General features: G+C 36.2%; 2 protein-coding genes across 2 annotated transcripts in view; both read left to right on the top strand.

The window, feature by feature from the left end:
* Positions 1 to 4,867: 4,867 nt before the first annotated feature.
* On the top strand, positions 4,868 to 12,832 carry NPVF (neuropeptide VF precursor). Its single transcript, XM_087917148.1, has 4 exons — positions 4,868 to 5,320; positions 8,257 to 8,400; positions 10,078 to 10,436; positions 12,563 to 12,832. The coding sequence occupies exons 1-4, from the start codon at positions 4,868 to 4,870 to the stop codon at positions 12,648 to 12,650; spliced, it is 1,044 nt and encodes a 347-aa protein (XP_087773274.1). The 3' UTR covers positions 12,651 to 12,832.
* A 6,209-nt stretch (positions 12,833 to 19,041) lies between these two features.
* The window catches only part of SPMIP4 (sperm microtubule inner protein 4), a 17,238-nt gene continuing 12,686 nt past the window's right edge, over positions 19,042 to 23,593 (top strand). Inside the window, exons 1-2 of the mRNA XM_087917147.1 lie at positions 19,042 to 19,175; positions 20,324 to 20,494. Coding sequence (XP_087773273.1) covers positions 19,042 to 19,175; positions 20,324 to 20,494 — 305 coding nt within the window. The remainder of the gene's footprint in view (positions 19,176 to 20,323; positions 20,495 to 23,593) is intronic.

Raw genomic sequence — 23,593 nt, 5'->3', positions numbered from 1 at the left:
AAACAGTTTGATTGGAGGAACACAAAAATAATTGGCCATGCTACCATCCACCACACTTGTGAGTTCATTGAAGCCCGGCATTCCACAAGCAATTCTATCAACAGACACATTGACCTGAGGGGTTCACATTGACCTATGAACCCCTCAGAATCCAAATCAACTGCACAGCCAACCAGAGAACAGCACCAACCCTCAACCAACTCATACAACTCCCCACCACCAGTTGTTCAACTCCCTGACCTGATGTAACCTCCCTATCACAAGAGCTGCCACAAGACCCTCACTTAACACACCCACACCTGAAGCCCTTATAAACAGAAGAACACTGACACTGACATCCCATAAACTCCACTGGAGATGTTACCTAGCCTAATAATGAAACATTCGGAAACCAAACCACACACTCAGAGAACGAACCTTCACCTTCAATTAGCCTATATTATCAAAATTATAATAAAAATAGATGTAATAAAAATTCCTAAAAATTAAGAAGAAGCAAACAAAAAAATTAAAATCTCTGAAAATCTAAATAGAAAAGCCTTTTAAAAATTATGGACATTTATACTGAAAGGTTTTGTTTAATGTTTAATAGCCTTTTAAGATTCTAGAAAATCTTTACAAACATAGATTAGTGGAACATTTCTTTTATTTCATGTCCTTCATTACTATTATCTCTGAATATAGATTTTATTCTCCCTTGATCTTATTAGCTGATATGAAGGCTGTAGATTTGTAGTCAATTCAAACCTTTTTAATAATTTGTAATTATTAATAGAAAAATAATGAATTGGAGACAAGCCATCCTTTAGTACATTTCTAAAAGAACATTTCATTGTTCTTTTCAGAAGATTTAGTAAAACCCTATGAGCATATCTATAAACCAGGCATTGTTATTTTATTGCCAAAAATCAAATACATAATTGAAGAACATGTCTAATTTTAAATTATAGATTTCTTCTTAAAAAGAACATATAATTGCCTTGGTCTCTTGCTATAATATTGCCAACCACTGATGGTTTTGTGATTTCTGTATTGCTTCTATTATGTTCACCCGCGGGTGAACAATGACTTAATAAACAATACTCTTAGATATAATTTGCAATATTTATTTCATTAGAGGAAAAACTAACAATTGATAGATTATTACAAATGACACAATTCTCTGAATCCATTCTTGCATTCTTCTTTGCATAAATAAATTTCCCCAAACTTAGCAGAAGTTCTACATAATGGCAAAACAAATAATCATATACAGCATTGTAATGTTTGAGTTCTGTCACCACTATTTACATGGTTTGCTACTTTATATGTAAAAAAGAATGACAAATAGGAAAAACAGAATTTCACAAATACTTTCCGGTATAATTTTATGATCTACAATTAGGTCAATTTGCATAATAATTGGGAAAACTTGAAATGCAACATATATATAGATAGTTCTCAACTTACAACAGTTGATTTAGTGACCTTTCAAAGTTACAATGGAACTGAAAAAAAGTGGCTTATAACCACACACTTTTCACACTTATGACCTTTGCATCATCATCATCATAGTCATGTGATCAAAATTTAGATGCTTGGCAACTGACTCACATTTATGATATCTGCTCTGTTATATAAATCCACCAAAAATGGAGCCTCTAAGTCATTGCTACCTATTGTAGAAAGAAAAGATTAGTCATCAAAAACTAAAATGACCCTTTCCTTCAAACTGCATGTCATTTATTATTATTCTTGCAAAATCAATGAATCCAATATTGATTAGGTATTCAAACACTGGAGGGTTTCCTTTTCAAGCCTTAGTGATATGGAAAGAACAATAAGAACCATCCAAGCTCACAAATCAGCAAATATTCTCCTGTGCCATACAATCGTAATGGCAGTCTTATCTGCAACATCCAGTTTTTGTTGTTGCTATAGAACGTATCTCCTATGACTATTTTCTACTCAATAACTTTGGTTTTAATGCTGGAAGTACTGAATGAGATTTTGACAAAAAATAAAGTGCCTGACTCATGGACAGAGGCATATGCTACACTTACACCAAAAGAAGATACTGACCACAATAAATAAAAAATTACAGACCAATATCCCTGCTAAATGCTGACTACGAAATATTTGCCTCAATAATGGCAGGAAGACTAAAAGGATATTTAAATTACTTTATACATTCAAACCAAAATGGATTTCTGCCCAAGAGACAAATAAAAATAATATGAAGATAATATTGAATACACTGGAATACTATGAAACCCATTCACTGAAACAAATGGCATTAGTTTTCTTAGATACACAGAAAGTGTTTGATAATGTGAATTGGCAATTTACGTTGATGCAATTGGAGGAGATACGTTTCAGAGATAGATTCATCAAAGCAATAAAGGTGATATATAATAAGCAAATAGCAAAAGTAATGATAATAGAGAATTGACAGAAAAATAAACATTCAAAAAGGAACAGACAAAGTTGTCCATTATCCCCACTGTTGTTTGTATTGACTTTGGAAGTATTGAATAGAAGTATTAGGGAAAATGAAGAAATAAAGGGAATGAAAATAACAAAGGAAGAGTATAAATTACAAGTTTTCACAGATGATTTGGTCTTTATATTGGAAGAACCATTGGAAACAGGTCCTAACATGATTAGAGAAATAGAGGAATTTGATGAGTTAGCAGGGCTGAAAATAAACAAAGAAAAAACAAAAATCTTGGTGAAAAACATGACAGAAAAAGAAAAGAAAAGACTAATGGACAAATTAAATATTCAAATTACAAAAAAAGTGAAATATTTAGGGATACAAATGACAGCTAGATGTGAAACACTTAAAGAAGATAATTATGATAGATTGCAACCACAGATTGCGATAGATTTGGAAAAAAGAAATATTTACAATTATCTTTAATAGGTAGAATAGCGACAATTAAAATAAACATATTGCCAAAAATATTATACTTCTTCCAGCTGATTCCAATAAGACTGAAAAAATATTTTGAAGATTTAAATAATCTTCAAAGATTTAAATCTTTGAAGATTTAAATGTTGAAATTTATTTGGCAAGGGAAAAAGACAAAAATCTGAAGATCAAATCTGAAAAATTATGACATAAACCAGTGGCTATCAGTAATACCAAAAAATCTTGGACAGCATTTACAAAATATGCACATTGATAAAATTTCCATTTGTGAACTGTAAAAAGTCACATTATTTAGATCATACAACATCCTAATTTCTTGGGGAAAGGTGAATGAAGAAGACCAACTAAAGAACTAGCAGTTGTGATTTGATATTATTGTGACCATCATCATAATCATCATCACCTACAAGTTCTAACAATATGGGATTTGCATGAACCCCGATGATGTAAAAATATTTTTATGCTTCTGTAGCAAAATCCTCCTTTCCACTTGATACTGAAGCACTTATGAGGTTGACATTTTCTGGGTGGAAAACAGGATATACACTGCATGAATTGTTATCACAAATCTACAAACCTAGTTTTTATTAGCAGTATTGGAAATTCAGTTCTCAGAGTTTCCTGCTATACTCACTAGAAATTCTGGGATCAATATATCTGGAAAAATCCAGCTGGGGAAATCCAAATTGGAAAAGACCATTTTATATATAGCAGCATTTCTAGACTATCTCAGAGTTCAGTCAGAATGCTGTATAATTCACATAATGTTTTTAAAAATCACTGGGCAATTTCTCAACTAAAAATGTATGCATTTTTAAATCATGCTATTTCAAAATGAGCCATAAAATAGGTTATTATATGCTGGGGCAAAATGAATATGCCATGAATTATTCATCTTCATGGAAATTTTTTGATACTTATCAGTGACATGAGTCATAGAACGCATTGCATTTTTGCATGATGTGTTGTTAATAATAAATAAGGATTTATCATTATATTATTATAGGAAATGCAACAGAAAGTATTAAAATTTCCTCTTCCACTGGTACCAAATGATTTACAGTACACCAGTTGATTCACTTAGGAGATGAAGGTGCTCTTTTCATTATTCCTAGTCCTATTTCCATACCATCCAATATCCAAGCAGCTGTGTGTGCAGTAATCCAAGACTACTGCAACTTGTCTGATCCCTGTGTGACCCTGATCATTCCAACTGAACTTGCATTGGACATTGTACTGTGACAGGGTTGACATTAAACAAAGTTTGCTACTCTAGACAATGCAACTACTATAGTAAGATTTTATATATATTGTATTTCAAATAAAATAGTATGTATTGCCTATAATAAAGCTGAAAGTAGAAGTAGAAGTTAAAATAGTAAAATTTCAAATTCTGGTTGAAATGATATTCTTTTTGTACTGCACTTGTTTACAGACTTGTAAATACTGCATTCTTATTGGACAGATACCATCGTGGGGCGATTGGTCGATAACAACAAACCCAATTGGCTGCCTAAGCAGCGGGAAGTTTAAATAAATGCCATTGGTTGCGAGCTGCGAGCAGCCGTTATAAAAAGGACTGCCGCAACTCAACTTTAGTTGAAGTTACTTGGTTGTTAAATAAAGAGCTGAATTCAACTCCGGTCTCAAGTCTGCTTTGTTCTGGCGATAAAACACTGGCAATGAGGGTGGGATCGAAGGAACAAAGACTGTAGCACGTGGTACAAGAAGCCAAAAAATCAATGAGATGGCTGGCAACAACTCGCCACCCGCACTGTTCAACCCAGCTGAAGAAGACTGGGAATCCTATATTGACAGGCTCCTGATGTTCCTAGAAAGCAACGAACTACAAGGAATCACTGACCAGAGGAAGATAGCCGTATTCCTGACACATTGTAGCCCGACCATTTTTAAGATGGCAAAGGCATTGGGAAACCGAATGATGTCAAACAGATGGCATGGCGAGACCTGAACCGAATGCTGAGAAAGCATTACGTGCCTGTTGTGTCCAACCTCATTCGAAGACATGAATTTTACAAACGGGATCAACAAGAAGGCGAAAGTATTGGTGACTTCATAGCAGCACTAAGGGACATTGGGGGGGCATGCAAGTTCCTCAACATGGATGAAAACATGAGGGATCGTATAGTCCTCAGATTGAGGGACACCACCCTGCAGAGCAAACTACTGAATCGACCCAACATTACTATAAATGAAGCCATTGCTGAAGCAACCGCAGCCAAAGCAGCAAAAAAATCCACGGCAAAAATGAAACAAATGAATACAACCAACAGCCCAAACCAGAGTAGAGAAAAGAAGGCAGAAGGTACCCAGAAACACACCACCGCAACTATCCACCATGAAGACATCGAGTCATCAACCGACTCTGAGGAAGAAGACGAGGAGGTAAACAGATTCCAATCAGAGCGAAGCCGACGAGAAAGGAGAAGTACGAAACCTGATTTCCAATGTGCCGGATGCGGAGGAAACCACCCAAGGTCAGAGTGCCATCTTTTAGATGCCATTTGCAGGCACTGTGAAAAATGGGGGCACATTGCAAGGGTCTGCAGAAACAAAAAGAGCTATAGTCTAAAGAGGAGAGGCAGTACCCCCCCCAGAGCTAAGGAAAAGCAAACCAGAAGTTGATGGAACCAGGAAAATAGAAGCCAGCGGCTCCATGAGAAAGAAGAAACACATCAGATGCTTATTATCAGAAACACCAGAGCAACAACTGCTAAGAAGGTGCGAGTAAATGTCAAGATAGAAGGGAAGCCCTGCGAAATGGAAGTGAACCCCGGCTCATATTTGTCAATGGTATCTTGGAACACAATAAAAAACTTGATACCAGACATACAACAGAAAGAACTCAAAGAGCAAAATCTGACATTAAAAGATTACCAAAGAAACAGAATTCTGGTAGTTGGATTGGGACATTTCAAGGTAAATTTCAAGAAACACACTGAAATCCTACCACTGACCATCATTGACCGAGACCGCCCAAGCCTGCTTGGTTTAGAATTGTTCACATCATTGGAAATCAAAGTGACAGGAATCAATAGCATCACTGAAACAGCCCACACACATCAGAGAGGAGCAACAACACCCGACCAATCAACCCAACAAGGCACGGCGGGAGTGGCATGGCTGAATCATCCTTCCAGGAGGTTCCAGAGAGAAGAACGGGAAAGACAGCGAGCCTCACCGAACCGGCTGAAGGAAACACAGAGACTGAACTGCGCAGGTCGACTAGGACACACAGAAGCCCTGCCTACTTACGCGACTACGTCACGTAATGTTGGATCAAACCAAGAGGGGAGGGGTGTAGTGTACTTGTTTACAGACTTGTAAATACTGCATTCCTATTGGACAGATACCATCGCAGGGCAATTGGTCGATAACAACAAACCCAATTGGCTGCCTAACGGCGGGAAGTTTAAATAAATGCCATTGGTTGCGAGCTGCGAGCAGCCGCTATAAAAAGGGCTGCCGCAGCTCGACTTTATTTGAAGTTACTTGGTTGTTAAATAAAGAGCTGAATTCAACTCCAGTCTCAAGTCTGCTTTGTTCTGGAGATAGAACACTTTTACTATTTGAAATTAAAGGAGATATAGAAGAACTCATTAATAAATTATGGACATTTCAGTAACAACAAAAATCAGATTAGTTAAACAATAGTATTCACAGAAATAATTTATTTATTCAGCATATAGCATATCATACATGGACTAGCAATATATATTAATATTTCATCTAGATTAGAAGAACACAAAAAAATATAAACATTAAAAAGATCTATGTTCAAGTACCAAAGTATAGGCCATCTAACCACTGAAGTGTAGCTTTGTCTATATTTTAAAAATTTGATAATGGACCGTTATATGCCTTCAGCTTACAGCTTGTAACCCCAAAAATTTTAACCTTAGACTGTCTACTATTGACCTCACCTCTTTCCTAAGAGGTCTGTAGGGGGCATGCATAAGCGCACCAACGTGCCTACCATCCCTGTCCTATTGTTTCTTTTTGTTTTTCTCATATGTATCCATTTCATATATTCATAACTATGTTTATGCTTATACCTCTTATCTTGTAATCGATTGACAAATCAAATAAATAAATAAATAGTCACGATGTGACCTAAAGTTTGATCTGGGATCCCTCAGTCATGCTGATGGGAGGATATGATGCCCCATTTATACAGAGAATTCCAGCAGACACCATGAGGGAGAAGGTCCTATTCAGGGTGGTCTATTGCTGACATGGTAGTTCAAAGCCTGGCAGCTTTTTAAGGTCATTTATATATCTACCTCTCACTGAGCATTCAGCAACCAATTTGGCTTTCCATTGGGAATTGATATTAAAGTTGTTAGGCAGATGTCGTGAATGTGCCAGTGGAGATTTCCTAGATTTGAGTCTCCTGCGGTTAACTGTGGAAGGTCAGTACTGTTAGGAGTGTTCATAATTTTCTGTATTCTCTCACTAGTTTATCCAGCAATGACATAGCTGTGGAAGTTTGACTCTGAGAAAGAATAGGATTTTTTTTTGTCATCTTCAGATTTCGGATTTGGTTATGCTGTTAAGAATACTATACACAGTAAAATGAATATATCAATCAGTCTGGAATCAGATAAAAACTGATTGCTTACTTGATCAATAAGTTGAAACACATAATTCAGGCAAGTGATGTCAATAAAATTGGGACTCTAAGAAAATTAGTACTCTTCTATTACTATATTCTCATCTATTGAAATTATGTTTGGCAGAACTCTGGAAAGTAAAAGTAATGTAAGAGATGATGAGTACTGTTTAACTGATGATGAAGAAAAGAAATTTCAGCAATGTCAGAGGAATCATAACAGTAAGCATTTGTCCCTTTGGTCAGCTGGAAATTAGCCTTATTCCTTAACAGTTCATTTCTATAATTACATGTTTATGCTTAAAATACATTGACATTTTGGACAGCGTTGCACTTCAGGAATTAGTAACTATGACCCAGACACTGACATTTTGTTTTAAGGTACTAGTGACTAAGCCTGATACAAACAGTATAATAAGAGGCTTTTGTTTAAAATGTAATTAAATCTAACTGGTCAATATTAGTAACCTTAATTAACAGGCAAGAACATTTTTGGAAAGTCATCTGCATTTTTTGATAGGAAGCTCTTTTGTTTACAGAAGTTATCAAAACAAATTTTCTGCATTATTGCCATATATAATTAACACTGTCTTTTGATATTAAAATTAAGGTACGTGATATTGACGTCATGATAAAAGATTCTGCTGTTGCCTGCTGGTATAAAATGATGCTACTTTCTATGTGTTGAGATTTCGATCTCTTATGTAAGTTCAATTTAAGAGAAATGAACAGAGCAATCATAGTTACTTTAGCTACATGTCTGCTTTTAGCTTCAAAAACTATCTGCCACAATGAATCATTAATGATCAGTTTGCTGACTAGAGAAGAAAACAGTGAGAAAAACTCTTCTGAGGTAAGATCTTAACTGGCATTACTTTTTCCATGAAGATTGAATTATCATTATTATGATTAATGTATGTTCCTAATTTGCTGGAAGTTTTCTTTCTCTTGAAATAATAGGGACTTTAGGTTTTTTTGCCTCTTTTAGCTTTGTTATTCTTCTGCAGTGGAACAGGCTGCTGGTTTTGGTTCATCTGCTTTGCAGCCTCTCTAACTACTTTTGAAATTCCTCTGGCTCATGAAAACCAACAAAATTCACTTCAGTGAAACACTGCGGGCCATGGAAGCAATTAAGATTGTTTTTTTTTTAATTTTTGCTAAAGAGAAGAGGGTTCTTCAACAAAGCAATTTGAGTAGTATCAAATCCCCTTTAGCCTTCTCTCACAATGCTGGCCAAAACCAGACAAAAATGTCCAACAGAGAGGATTCCTCCTGGTGCAGAGCTCATTGAAGAAGTCTCCTCAGAATGTCTCACAGCATGAGTTCTGTGGAAGTGGCAGAAAGGGGATCCAGATCAGAGCAAAGTGAAACAACGTGCTTGTTTCATCCTTAGAAACAAAGGGTGGAAAGGTTGCTTGAGTCAAAACGTTAACAATCCTTCAATGTATAGGCTTTAGGGAGGAGTTCCTTTATGATCTAAAATAAACACTGCATTCCTCCATCTATTAAGAAAGGACTGATCGAAAAAAGAACAGGATTTTACATATATTCTGCGGCAAATTCATTTGTGAGATAAGGACTAGAATTTTACTCCCATCCGTGCTGATTTAGTCAGATATTCTTTTTTTGTAAACAATAACCGAAAACATTGAATCAATATCATAGTTTTTTTTAGAAAAAATTTCCCCTCTGCACCAGAAAGACAGAAAGAATCTGTTTCAATAGATAATTGTACAGATTGCATAAGAATCAAGGTATATTATACTCATATTAGTTTGTATAGCTTCATGAGTAAAGCTTGTTGATCAGAGTGTCACTTTGAACTTTGATTTTTCAAAGTTCAATAAAATGTTCAATAAAATGAACTTTTCATTATATTTCACTTTTGAAAAACAGGAATCATTTCTAAATAGATCTGTTTTCATTTTCCCCACAGGTTTTCTATGTTTATTAGATCTATTTGTTAAATTTGTCCCCTTGCCCCTCCAAAGTAACAGTAATAATAACTCTTAATGCTCCCTCATATTGTCTGCTTTTCTCTTCTATGCACATTTCTGTAGGAATGTTGTTCAGAAGAGCAATGATTAAACTGCATTTCATTTTATATATTGATTGGGAAAATACAAGCTGGATGGATTCATTTTAAACTCTACAAAATTAGCTTCCTTATCCTTTCTCCCAAAATTTAGAGAAATTCTTTTTCTTGTGCAACTAATTGTACAAAACTTCACCCAAGGTCTAATCAAAATCACATGGTACTAGAATGTTCATGCTATATTTTCTTAGTTACCCTTTCACTCTAGAGCAGTAGAGCACCAGTGTAGTGAAACTATTCTAGTTGTTTTTGCATTAGATTTCATTAAACAGCACAAATCCTTTCCTCTTCCACATATCTCCTCAAAGCATTGGTGCCAAAAATCATTTGCAACCCTTCGAGGAATTAGGTGCACCTTTCCATGCCACATATGAGTCTGATTTCTTTGCTATATTTTTAATAGTATAAAATTGTGTTATTTGTTTCCCTTTCCAGTCTAATGAAGACCTTATAGAAGAAAAACAGAGAAATGTGAATCTTGAAGAACTTAAAGACTGGGAACTGAAGAACATAGTTAAGATGAGTGGACCAGCTGGGAAGGCAGTGCCAAGTTCAATGGCTAATTTGCCACTGAGATTTGGCCGAAACTTCCTGGAAAGAAGAAATACTAAACCTACAGCCAATCTGCCCCTCAGGTTTGGAAGGGCTTTTAGATATTTCTCACACAGTTTTGAGAAAACTCCTTCAGTTCAAAGTTTTTTCCATTCGCTAGTCAACCTACCAGAGAAATTCGGGAGATCTTTTCTTTTCAGTTTGATTCAAGGCACCCAGGATTATGACCAAATCAAAAATAGGTGAATAGTTTAAAGCATGCTTGATGAAATTATCATTGTTTTAAATGTTATTCCAGTGCCCAACAATAAGAATAAGTTTACAATTATTTGAGCTGGCACAACATATATTTCTAAATTTGTCAGCTAAATGTAATGGTAGCTTTGGCTATCAATTCATATAATCACTGCCCTATGTTTAATCATTTTTTCCCTGCTGTCATGTTAAAAAATACAATTAAGTGGCTATATTTGGAGGGCTACTGAGGAAGAAGAAATTAGCAAAAGGTAGTAAATGCATTTTCAATTTAAATATTAAGCTTCAATGTTCAAACTGTTGGACAAAAACTTTTGAGGTGTTTTTAGGTTCTATTTAGAACATTGAAAAACCCATTTGATTTAGAATAGAATAGAATACTTTATTGGCGAAGTGTGATTGGACACACAAGAAATTTGTCTTAGTATACATAAAAAAAGATATATTCGTCAAGAGTCAAGAATCATAATAATAGTCATAGGGCACAATAAGCAATCAAATCATACTAGGAAACAGTCAGTATAAATCGTAAGGATACAAGTGACAAAGTTACAGTCATACAGTCACAAGTGGGAGGGGATGGGTGATAAGGAGTGATGAGAAGATTATTATTATTATTAATAATAATAATAATAATAATAATAATAATAATAATAATAATAATAATAATAATAATAATAATAATAATAATAATGCAGACTTTGTAAATAGCTGGACAGTGCTGAGGGAATTATTTGTTTAGCAGAGTGATGGTGTTTGGGAAAAATTGTTCTTGTGTCTAGTTGTTCTGGTGTGCAGTGCTCTATAGCATCGTTTTGAGGGAAGGAGTTGAAACAGTTTATGTCTGGGATGTGAGGGGGCTGAAAATATTTCACAGACCTCTTTTTGACTCGTGCAGTATACAGGTCCTCAATGGAAGGAAGGTTGGTAGTAATAGTTTTTTCTGCAGTCCTAATTATCCTCTGAAGTCTGTATCTGTCCTGTTGGGTTGCAGAACCAAACCAGACAGTTATAGAGATGCAGATGACAGACTCAATAATTCCTCTGTAGAATAATTTCTCTGTAGGTCATGTGATATAATAGAACCTAGAAATTTGAAGGTCTCTACTGTTGATACTGTATTGTCTAGTATTGTAAGAGGTGGTAGTATGGGAGGCTTTCTTCTAAAGTCTACCACCATTTCTACGGTTTTGAGTGTGTTCAGTTACAGACTGTTCCGGTTACACCCCAAGGCAAGTTGTACAACCTCCTGTCTGTATGCAGATTTGTCATTGTCTCGAATGAGTCTAATCACTGTTGTGTTATCTGCAAACTTCAGTATTTTAACAGATGGATTGTTTGCGATGCAGTCATTGGCTGATAGGGAGAAGAGAAGTGGAGATAGCACACAGCCTTGGTGGGATCCCATGCTAATTGTATAGGTATCAGAGGTGATTCTGCCTAGCTTCTCCTGCTGCTTCCTGTCTGTTAGGAAGCTTATGATCCACTTACAAGTGTGTTCAAGTACTGCTAGCTGGTTTAATTTAGTTAGAAGAATGTCTGGAATGATGGCATTAAATGCTGAACTGAAATCTACAAAGAGGACCCTTGCGTAGGTATTTGGAGATTCAAGGTGTTGTAGGATGTAATGCAGAGCCATGTTAACAGCACCATCTGTCGATCTATTTGCTTAGTATGCAAACTGCATGGGATCTAACAGCAGATCTGTGGTGGTTTTCAGATGGGACAGCACTAGCCTTTTGAAGATTTTCATAACTACAGATGTTAGAGCAACTGGTCTGTAGTCATTCAATTCCTTGATGGAGGACTTCTTTGGCACTGGGATCATAGTAGAGCATTTGAAGCAAGAAGGAACATAGCACATCTCTAGTGATTTATTGAAGATTCGGGTGAAGATGGGGGTCAACTGGTCAGCACAAACTTTTATCTTGTCTGGCCCTGGTGCTTTTCCTGGCTTTTGTCTGTGAAATAGATCTTGCACTTCTTTTTCTGTGATCAAAGTGAATTAAACAGTGAAGACTAGTTAATGACTAAAATAATATTAATAATAACTTTTTTCTTTCTCTCTCTCTCTCCTCCTCCCTCTCCACCTTCCTTTTTTCTTTCTTTTCAGACTTGGCCAATTGAGCAAACTTTTGAAAAGGAATTCTGGAAATGAACAGGCAAGCCATCAAAATATACAGGACCAATTTTCTTTCTGAAATGCCTATATGGTAGAAAGAAAAAATGGAAAAAGAAAAATGTCTGCTGTCAAATTGTGATTCAATCCAGAGCATTTGTCCTTAGCTAAACATATATATAAGTTATCATGATGACGTCAGTAATCGTTTATTCCCATAGCTATGCTGTCAATACTAATTCTTCTGTACTTGATACAACTAATATCCAGTCAGTTGAAAAATACTATCTGTATAAGCAAAATAAAGATGAATATAACCACTTGTGATATATTAGTAGAGGCATGGGGTGGTGGTGGTGGGCAGTGTCAGAAAAAATCAATTTGGCATTTGTAACTGCTGTATTGAAGCTCTTCTGTTTCTTATGTGAGGTAACACAAAGAGGGCAGGACAATCACAGCCAGAATTCTGACCTACAGACACACACACACATACACAAGTTTACAGGTGGCTCCTTTGTTTGCCTTCCAAATACATACCATTTTCCCTTTATTCCACATCTTGAAATGATAGGATGCTATGCATAGGGAAAAGAGTGTTTTTTTTTCCTTTTCATCATAATAGTATAATCGTCTAAGAGGTGTGAAAATGTGATAATTCAGACAGAATGGACAAAGAAGGTGATTGGTAGTTTATTATGAGCATAGATATTGAGCTGGAAAAGGACAGAATTAGAAGCTAAATAAAAATCATGATATTTCTGTTTTGCTTTTTAAAAATAATGTTTGGGAACAGAAATGTAGAAAATATAGACTGAAATTATTCCAAAGGTGCTTTTTCAAAAGGCAACTAAACTTTCTGGTTTTTCTTTGAAGATGTTTCGTTTCTCATCCAAGAAGCTTCTTCAGTTCAGAAGAAGCTGAAAGTCCAGTTGTCTCTTGAAAAGCACCTTTGGGACAGCCATAACCTGGATGACTGAGAATCTCTATAGACATTTAGACTGAAATTACACTGAGCCAACTCCTTGCTGGTGATTGTTAGAAGAGTCCAAACAATAGTGGCAAATATCTGTGTAGGATGAGGGTGAAAGTTCATTCTCCGAGCTTTTGGAGATTCAAAATGTTTGCAAAAAATTTTCTATGGATAATTCAGGATTCAACTTACAACATTCAAAGTTACAATGACACCGAAGTAAGGAACTTATAACCAGTTTTCACACTTACAATCATTGTAGCATCCCTAATGGTAATGTATCAAAATTAGGGTGCTTGACAACCGACATGTCTAATCCTACATAGCTTTTTCTCTGGTAATATCACACTACTAACTAGAGCATACAAAACATTTGCTAGACCAATACTTGAATACAGTTCATCAGTCTGGAACCCACACTACATATCTGATATTAAAACAGTAGAGAAAGTCCAGAAATATTTCACAAAAAGAGTTCTCCACTCCTCTACTCATTGCAGAATACCTTATGCCACCAAACTTGAACTTCTAGACCTAGAAAACTAGAACTACGCTGCCTTCAGTCCGATCTTAGTATATAAAATCATATATTGCAATGTCCTACCCATCAATGAATACTTCAGCTTCAACCATAACAATACAAGAGCACACAACAGATACAAAGTCATGGTTCACTGTACCAAACTTGATTGCAGGAAATATGACTTCAACAACAGAGTGGTCAATGTCTGGAATACTTTACCTGACTCTATGGTTTCTTCCCCAAATGCCCCAAACTTTAACTTTAGACTGTCTACTCACCCCTTTCCTAAGAGGTCTGTAGAGGGCATGCATAAGCGCACCAGCGTGCCTACCGTCCCTGTCCTATTGTTCCTTTTATTTTTCTTATATGTATCCATGTATTCATAACTATGTTTTTACTTATACCTATTATCTTGTAAACAATTGACAAATCAAATCAAATAAATAAAAAAATAAAACATGTATTTGCTAGTTGCACTGTCCAGAGGCTGGCTTCCGAGAAGCGAAGTCAGATTCACTCAACAATCTCATGATTCACTTAATAGCTGCAGTTATTCACTTAACAACTGTAGCAAAAAGATTGTAAAATGGGACCAACTTACTTAACAACTGCCTTGCTTAGCAATGGAAATCGTTGTCTTAGCTTGAGGACTACCTGTATTTTTAGATCAGCCATAGTCCAAATGAAAATCATCCAAACACATTGATATGCTAATTGCTCAACACAACTAACAAAGAAAAGGGTTTCTTTGTCTTTTATTTGAACCATAAGTACTTAAGGGAAGGAGGTGAAGCTACATCTATCTTTCCCACAGATTCCAATCCCGCTCTCTGGTAAGAATTGCTATTACTTTTATTATTATTTTTGAAGCACCGGAGATAATGAAAATGTTATAGTGAGTCTTATCAGTAGATCTTCTGACTAACAAATATTTAATAAACTAATACTATAGTCCTCCTCCTAATAAATTTTGAATAACTACCCTAGAAACACTACCTTAGATTTACAAAGCAGGAAGTTTAGTAGGAAATGGTCTACAGGATAAGATCACACAAATAACTTTGTTGTTGAGGAGCAGATAGACAACTGGAGAAGACATATTAAGTACTACTAGAAGCAACCTGTTCATATTAACCTCAATGCAAAAATTTTCAATGCAAAAATAGTGGAAGTATTATGATTAGCACCATTCTGCCACTTGTTCGCCCCTGGGGAGAATTGAAAGTTTAGGAAACTTTTTGTAGCAGCCAAGACTTTGCTGCAGCATATTTGCCTTCTCACCTCCAGTTTTGCTTGTGTGATACAGACACTGCAGTTTTCAAGATCCAGTTGTTCAGCAGCAGCAGCAACTAACACACAAGCTGCAAGTAACTAGTAGCACTTGGCAAGCTTTTGTTCATCCAGAGGCATCTGGAGAAGTGACAGGGCAACAAGGAGAATATATGCCTTGTGGAAGATGCCTATGTGCCCTCCACCACCAAGAAGGAGAAGGAGAAGGAGAAGGAGAAGGAGAAGAAGGAGAAGAAGAAGAAGAAGAAGAAGAAGAAGAAGAAGAAGAAGAAGAAGAAGAAGAAGAAGAAGAAGAAGAAGAAGAAGAAGAAGAAGAAGAAGAAGAAGAAGAAGAAGAAGAAGAAGAAAAGATCAAAGTAAAGATTAAAGAAAAGATTCAGCTAGATCTCTGCTATTAAAAGATTTCTATGCCCAGTTGCAAGGAAGCAGATCCTTCCTCATTCAAGCAAGGAATAAGATGTACTTCGAAAGGTGCTTCTCCTCAGGAAGATAACACTTTGTGTCCCTTCCGGATTGTACTGCTAAAAGCCTGAAATGAAAAGCACCTCAGGCATAGGCTTGTTAAGGACTTCAACCCTGCACAGTACTTTCACATTTAGACTTCACATGTCTAGATTTCCAGTCTCTGCTAAAGACTAAATTCTCCTCATTGCAATCATGTTTATTTTAACCCTGCCTTGTAATACAACAGAAATAGTAATTATAATAGTATAATATCCAGTGTTAAGGAGTGGATTAGTTGGTGGGCATGGCTTGGTGGTCATGTGACTGGGTAGTGGTCATGTTACTGGCTGGGTGTGGCCAACTCAACATCACTCACATCAAGGCACACATCTCCTCGCATGGCCTCTCATGACTGTGGGGATGCTGCAACAGTCAGTGAAAACAGTAAGTGTGAAAAAGGGTCATAAGTCACTTTTTCCAGTGCCACTGTAACTGAATGGTCACTCCACACAAGCAAAGTACCAGCAAAGGAGGAAAAAAAAACTCCAGAGAAGTTCCAGAGACAGGAAGTCTAGTCCTGCCAAGAATGTAATAAGGGTTAATGGAGAGGCAGTTTCTGTAAGCAACACCAGGATGTTTCCTTCCTGCCTTCCTTACAGGATTAGGCCAGTAATTTATTCTAACAACTGGTTCTCCGAACTGCTTAGAATGTTAACAACTGGTTATAGCGAATAGGTGCAAACTGGTAGAATCCCCCCCTGCATGAAAGCCAACTGGGTGACTTTGGGCCAATCACTCTTCCTCAACCCTATTCACTCACAGGATTGTTGTGTTGAAAATTAGAGGAGGAAAATTTGTTGGGTATGTTATCTTCCTTGAGTTATTTGTAAAATAATGAAGATGGGATATAAATGAACAAACAAATAGTATGGTTCCAATATAGCATTAATTCATAAACCATCATTTTCAACCTACAATAGCTGGGTTCATCCTTCAGAACGAAGCCAAACAATCACCGTTGTGGTTAAATGAATAATGAGCTATATGCCACAATCATATAATCATTATCCATAAGAACCCTCCAGATAGCCTTCTTCGTAATGGTATTTTTAAATTTAAACCAGGGACAGCTCATGTCTGTGGATTCAGAGCAGCAATCTAACTCTTAACCTATAGCATTAGGAGAAAGCAGCCTAATTCTTAACCCACAGCATTAGGAGAAAGTAGTTGTGATTATCCAGATTCTGGATAATCACAACTACTTTCTCCTAATGCTATGATGTCATTGAGAGAGCAGGGCCAAAGAAATTGGCCCTTTTGTCTTTGGAGACTATACTAGGAATGGAGCAGTTTTGGGAACCCATTTTACCCTTAACACCTACCTACCTTAAAGTTGCTCTCAAAGGATCTGAAACGGGTGCCGCTGAAATGTGAACATTTTAATGGGAAAGTGAGGGAATGTTAGAATCGTGCGTAGCTTATATGCTGCTGAATTCTTAATGTTGATTTAAGTGATGGCAATTGTTTATCTTCATAGTCTCCCCTCAGAAATTAATCAGACATTGAGCTGTGCCATAAACAGTCAAATATATTGGCATCGTTTTATGGCCTCGAAGAAATCATAACTATTAGCCAAACCATACGTTCAGCTCTTCTCAATATGAAAAAGTAGACATATTTACAAGAGAAGTGTACTTCTTTATTCCTTTTCTAATATTTAGTAATTTCAAAGTTATGAGTAAATTTGAAAAACTAAAGTTGGATCTTTTCAGAATTATCCTGCAGCCACTAGAGTGCAGAAGCTGCCCACCAATGCTTAACACTGATATTTAAAACGCCAGATAAGGCAGATTATTTTCTCTTGTGCAGGAATGGAATCAAAATCTAGCTTCACTAAAAGATAACCACTATTCTGTTTTATCATTTCCAGCAAGATTATAATTTATAATCTTGGCTGCAGAACATTTTTCTATATCTTAATTAACTTAATTTTCATACCTGCTTGAGTAAATCAGTCACTAATATTTTCCCCCTATACTATTACCAGAACATTTCACTGTTTAGCCTCATTTGATTAAAACCCATTATGCAAATTCAGCCATTTCTTTTTACTCTAGAAACAAGAGTGAGGACAATCTCCTCTATTTCATAAGGAGTTGATGACCAAGTCATTGTGATGTCAGATAAAAACTTGGGGGGCTAGCTAAGAAAGTAATTCAGTATCCTGCACAACACTTAAATGGAAAGGTAGGTGGATTTGAGACTGCAAGAGAAAAGTGAATGATAAACTGAATCACACTTCCCAGCAACCAATGTAGTCAATGAGAATTTAATTTAGTCATAGTTGGAAGACTATAGATTTCTCTGTCTCTAGAACTCAAAGTTCAAAGACATTTCCTCAACTGAACACCTTCTCACGGTATTCAAACTATTCCCGTAATTTCTAGAGAGTATGCTTCTTTTTATGGTAGCTGATTATCATGGGAATTTCTGCCATGGTGGCATAGTGGTTAGAATGCAGTAATGCAGGCTACTTCTGCTGATGCCAGTTGTCTGCAGTTCGATTCTCACCAGCTCAAGGTTGACTCAGCCTTTCATCCTTCCAAGGTCAGTAAAATGAAGACCCAGGTTGTTGGAGGCAATATGCTGACTCTGTAAAACTGTTTAGAGAGGTCTTTTAAGCACTGTGAAGCAATATATAAGTGCTATTGCTAATACATTTGAAGAACATCTAGTTTGAGAAAGCTGAAATAACTATAATTGCAAGATATATCATTTAACAGTTGCACATTTTATCATTTGAACAACGCAGTTTGCAAGTGTGAATATGCTGTGCCTTTTTGTCATGAACTAAGGAAAATCAAAATATCTTCATGTTTTACCACTATATACAGACATACTTACATTAATAATATGCATATTTCACTCAATCCAACACTCTAGTAAAAGAAATCATTATACCACATTCATATTTGTGATTGTAATTGCTTTATGTGACTTCTGACCAATAAAATTCTTATTTTAACTAGAAAACTTGATCTACTAAAAATGAAAAATGACAGTCTATTTTAGAATTTTCCTCCCTTATTAATATTAAATGCTATAAGTCTTTATCCATTTTATTTGTTGAAACTTATTTAGCATTCAATACAATCTGAAAATGTATTCAAATGTATTTGGTTGGTTGGTTTCAGAATCAGATCATTGAAATTATCTGTTTTCAGGTCCTCTCCATAGCAGTTTAAGATGGAGGTGTATCCAAGAATGACCTATTACAATGATGTACAAGATGGAGCAGATGTAGTAACAAAAACTTTGGAGTCCACGGATCACTTTACTCCACTGCATATCCCTCCAGGTCCATCTATATTCCCAGAAAGGTAAATAAATCACCTTTTACTTGCTTTCAACTCATCTGTAATTTCAGTCTAGGCTTTCAAATATTTATATAGTGGGATATGTCTGCAATAATTGCTTAGTTGATCAAGGCTTAGTTGGTGTGTTCTTGCTCCTTGGTTTAATTGTTTAATTCTCTGTATTTGAAAAAAAAAAGATTTATATGGATTGTATTATTTCTTTGTGAAAATGCATTTGAAACATTAATTAGGACTAAACAAAAGATGTTGTGTACATGATTCTTCATCATCAACATCAAACCAATTATACCTTTTTAAATGATGCAAAACAAGAGGTATCAACTCACCAACTAGAAAGCCAAAGATATACAAGGTATTTAAACACTTCTCTTGCTCTCATCCTTCAATATCTATATTTGGTTCAAAACAAAGTCCGCCAAAACAGCCAATCAGGGAGTTGTCAAAAATGCAAGATGGTAGTTGTCTCAGGGTAAATAAAACTCAACTCTTTTTATATTTGTTTCAATGTCAGTTGAATATGTGTGTGTGTGTGTGTGTGTGTGTGTGTGTATTATATACAAATGGGGAGGATTTTGATCATGCTGCCTTGACCAGTTCTTATCTATGTTTACCTTCCTTCAAGCACCTGCAGAAAACAGTGTTTAGAATGTTCAAATATTCTCAGCACAGGAAATGTAAAAAGAAATTGAATATATGACTAGAATGCTTAAACTTGAAACAGAAACAGTTTCTAGTGGCCCTAATAACTTGCTGTTTTAAGCTTGGTTGGGCATACTGATTTGCTGTGGGGTTTTTATATGATTATTGGAATGGAAGAGATTGGAAATAAACACTTTCTAGAAGCCTTTCTAGGTCATCTACAGTGAAGTTATGAAATTAGACTGAAAACTACTTGTATGTTGTATCAGGCTAATTGAATGTTGTATAAACCTGCCAATTGTGGTTTACTCAATAAATCCTGATTAAGCAAGCCATAGCTTGATATGATGTGTGAACACAACTTTCAGATCCTATCTGTTGCAAGAATTAGTGATAAAAATTCAGCAAAAATGCAGGTATAATTCAGCAATTCTGAATCACCACAAGCTATCAACCATGCTTCGTATGTTATAACTGCAGTTGTTCTTTCATAATGTTTGATCTCATTTCAGATTTGAGGAACTAAGGAAAACATTTCAGCTATGCAAATCAATCTTGAGAGGAAGTCAAGATCCTAGAGGAACTGAGCCTAGGCTACCTGAATCTCACAGAATCTATGAGCCATCTTACAAGTTTTCTCATGGACCCTGCTCTGAGGAGGACACCAAAAATGTTCCATTAAGGTTATAGAACTGCATTCTGTTTTTGATTAATTCTTACATATTCCTTCTTTGCCATCATCTTCTTTACCCTTCCTCTTATTCCTGATTGAGGATAAATTATTTATATTTATTAGTTGTTTATCTCACACTTCTTACTTTATAAATAAGTCAAGATTGATTTTAAGTTGAGAACTGCAAGATTAAATGTGTGTCCTAGAATTTAACTACTTGATAGCATCAAGACAACTTTTCATTTGCTCAGATTAAGTCTTCAAAGTTACATGAAATATTGTTGATGTGATATTTACATATACAAAATCATCAGTTGCTTCTTAAGTGTTGGATTTTGTAAGTCGCTTATTTTAAAATACAAATGTTCTCCCTACTATTTTTTATTAATCTGGTTATTATTGCCATGAATATACTCTATTGCATGGGTGCCACTCGCATTGTCAGGGTATCATCCTGTGACATATCATGACTTTTTCCCCTTCTCTAAACTGGGTATGGGCATGGCCAATGCATGATGCATCTGACCCACAGGCTGCGAGTTTGACACCCCTGCTCTATTGCATGAACGTTAAAGTTGGACAATCTATTAAACACAATCAGTTTGGGGTAGCGATTAAAGGCATCAGGCTAGAAACACACAGCGATTAAAGGCATCAGGCTAGAAACACAGAGTGCCAAAAGTCCAATAAAATGCAAAATCTTGGGCTTTAAAAATGGCAATTGCCACTATAGGGATACAATTTGTTGTAGTGGTTAAGGTGTCAGCCTAGAAACCTGGAGATTGTGACTTCTAGTCCTACCTTAGGCATGAAAAATTGACTGAATGACTTTGGCCTACTCTCTCTCTCCGCCTAACGACATCACAAGGTGTTAGGTGTGGGAGAGAAAGGAAGGAATATTATGATGTTCACCATTGTCTTATAATAAATGTGATATTTAAAACATCACAAGGTGTTAGGTGAGGGAGAGAAAGAAAGGAATATTATGATGTTCACCATTGTCTTATAATAAACGTGGTATTTAAAAAACTCAAATAAATAAATAGAATAGCACGAAAAAGAGAAATTCTTTTCTGCCACCTAGTGGACAATTCAAACTAATTTTCTGCAAACAGACACACACAAGTAAACATACCCACACCCAAACAGAGAAAAAGAGAGAAAGAGACAGATGAAGGGCTGTTTTTATTAAACCGAAAAGTAAAAAACAAGAATAAAAATTAATTGATAGAGAGATACAGATTAGATATAGTGATAGTGATAGAGAGAGGTAGAGGTAGAGATGGATGTTTCATAGTTAAAGTGCTACAGGAATCCCCTGTGGATTTTACCTTATACTTGTTGTTGACTATTGTGGGTGGTGCTCATCTCTGTTTCAAGGCCATTAATGTTGTGGGCCACCAGTTGCCAGTGGAGCTGGTGGCAGACTCAGACAGTGAGGAAGTTGGAGAGGAATTTGGGCCAGTCCTGGAGTCTGGAGAAAGCACTGATGGGTGCTCTGCATCAGAGGCAGAGATGGGGCTGGGGCTGTCCAACATTTATCAGATGCCTTCGGAGTCAGAGATAACTGGGGGAGGAGAACAACTAGATCCTGTTCCAGATGCACATAAGCCCAGAGCTGTCACGAGAAGGGAACAACTAAGGAACAGGGGTTGACTTGGAAGAAAAGGCACAAGTGGACACTGAATGCCCCTCCCATAGGGAATAAATAGGAGCAAAAGGGGAGGGGTGTTTGCAGGAAACAATTAGTTCGCTTATTATTGTGAAGATTTGCTTATCTGAGTTCATGCCTCACAGAGACTCCTTGCCAAGTATTTCCTTTTACAGCATTGCAGCTGGAAGCTCTCCGCCTGACAATTATCCCAGGACTGATAAGGTCTGTTCTTGCACTTAAACCTGGGAAGGATTATTGTCAAGACTTTTCTGGGTATGAATGCCAGGAATTCACATTAACCAAATAAAAAGTGGTTTTGGGGGGACAAGGAGTCTGGTTCGTGATTCTGTTCAGCCTAGGTCAGAACAATTGAGCCAGCAATGTCCAAAGACATTTCCATAGTCATGTGGTCAGCATGATATCACAGAGTGCTGTTACCTTCCCACCAAATAGGTATCAAAGTGGTATCTATTTATCTATTTGCATCTGTATGTTTTGAACTGCTAGATTGGCAGGAACTGGGACGAAGAGTTTACCCTCTTGCATGGAGCTTAGATGTCGAACCTGGACTGCTGGCTTTCCAGCCAACAAGCCCAGCATTTTAACCACTGAGCAACCCTACATACACATGAACACACACACAAAGTGCTACAAAACACTTAATAAAGCCAATTTGGTGTAATTATTAAGGTATCAGGTAGAAACCGGCAGATCATGCATTCTAATCCTGCTTTAAGGCATGAAAGCTTGCTGGAGCCTTTGAACCAATCACATTCTCTCAGCCCAACCCAGTTCATAGGGTTGGTTGTTCTGGAGAACAAAGGAGACCAGAAGTATGTTTGCCATCTTCAGCTGATCGTTTTTTAAAAAAATAGCACAATAAAACATCATCATCCTAAAGGGTAATCATATTTCATTGAATTGTCCATACATAATTATGCCTATGAGCATAGATTGATAAATGACAAATATTAGGTCTCCAGTCCACTGTATAATTGGGGCTATATAATTATTTTTCCAATATTGAGTGAATTGTCTATTAACAGTAAAAATATCCTACTTCCATTTTCTTGCTCTCATTTCTATGTATTACGTACCTAATGGAAAATATGAATACTTGAAAATATTAAACCTTATTGCAAAATCAGATCAATGTGTGCAATTTCTTATTCCCCAAGCATAACAACTTTAGAACATCACAACAATATTTAATAATAAAGTGTTATTCCTATTGCATTTCCAACAATAGGCTGATTTACTCATTCTTTTTCTATACATGTAGTGGATTCCAATAAGGCGAAGATTTTTTTTTTGCTTGAGTAAACCATAATTTATTGAATTTTTTTTATACAGATGTTAAGAGTTTCCCACTATTTAGAGGAAATTGGGGTATTCAGGTCTTGCTCTATTCAACCTCCAAACTGTGCATATCAAATTGATTTATTGATATCAAAT

This window comes from Pseudonaja textilis, chromosome Z (assembly GCF_049901715.1).
Source record: "Pseudonaja textilis isolate UNSWEBS1 chromosome Z, rPseTex1.2, whole genome shotgun sequence".
Taxonomy (NCBI): Eukaryota; Metazoa; Chordata; class Lepidosauria; order Squamata; family Elapidae; genus Pseudonaja; species Pseudonaja textilis.
The sequence above is the reverse complement of the archived record's forward strand: the minus strand, read 5'-3'. Positions and strand labels throughout refer to the sequence as shown.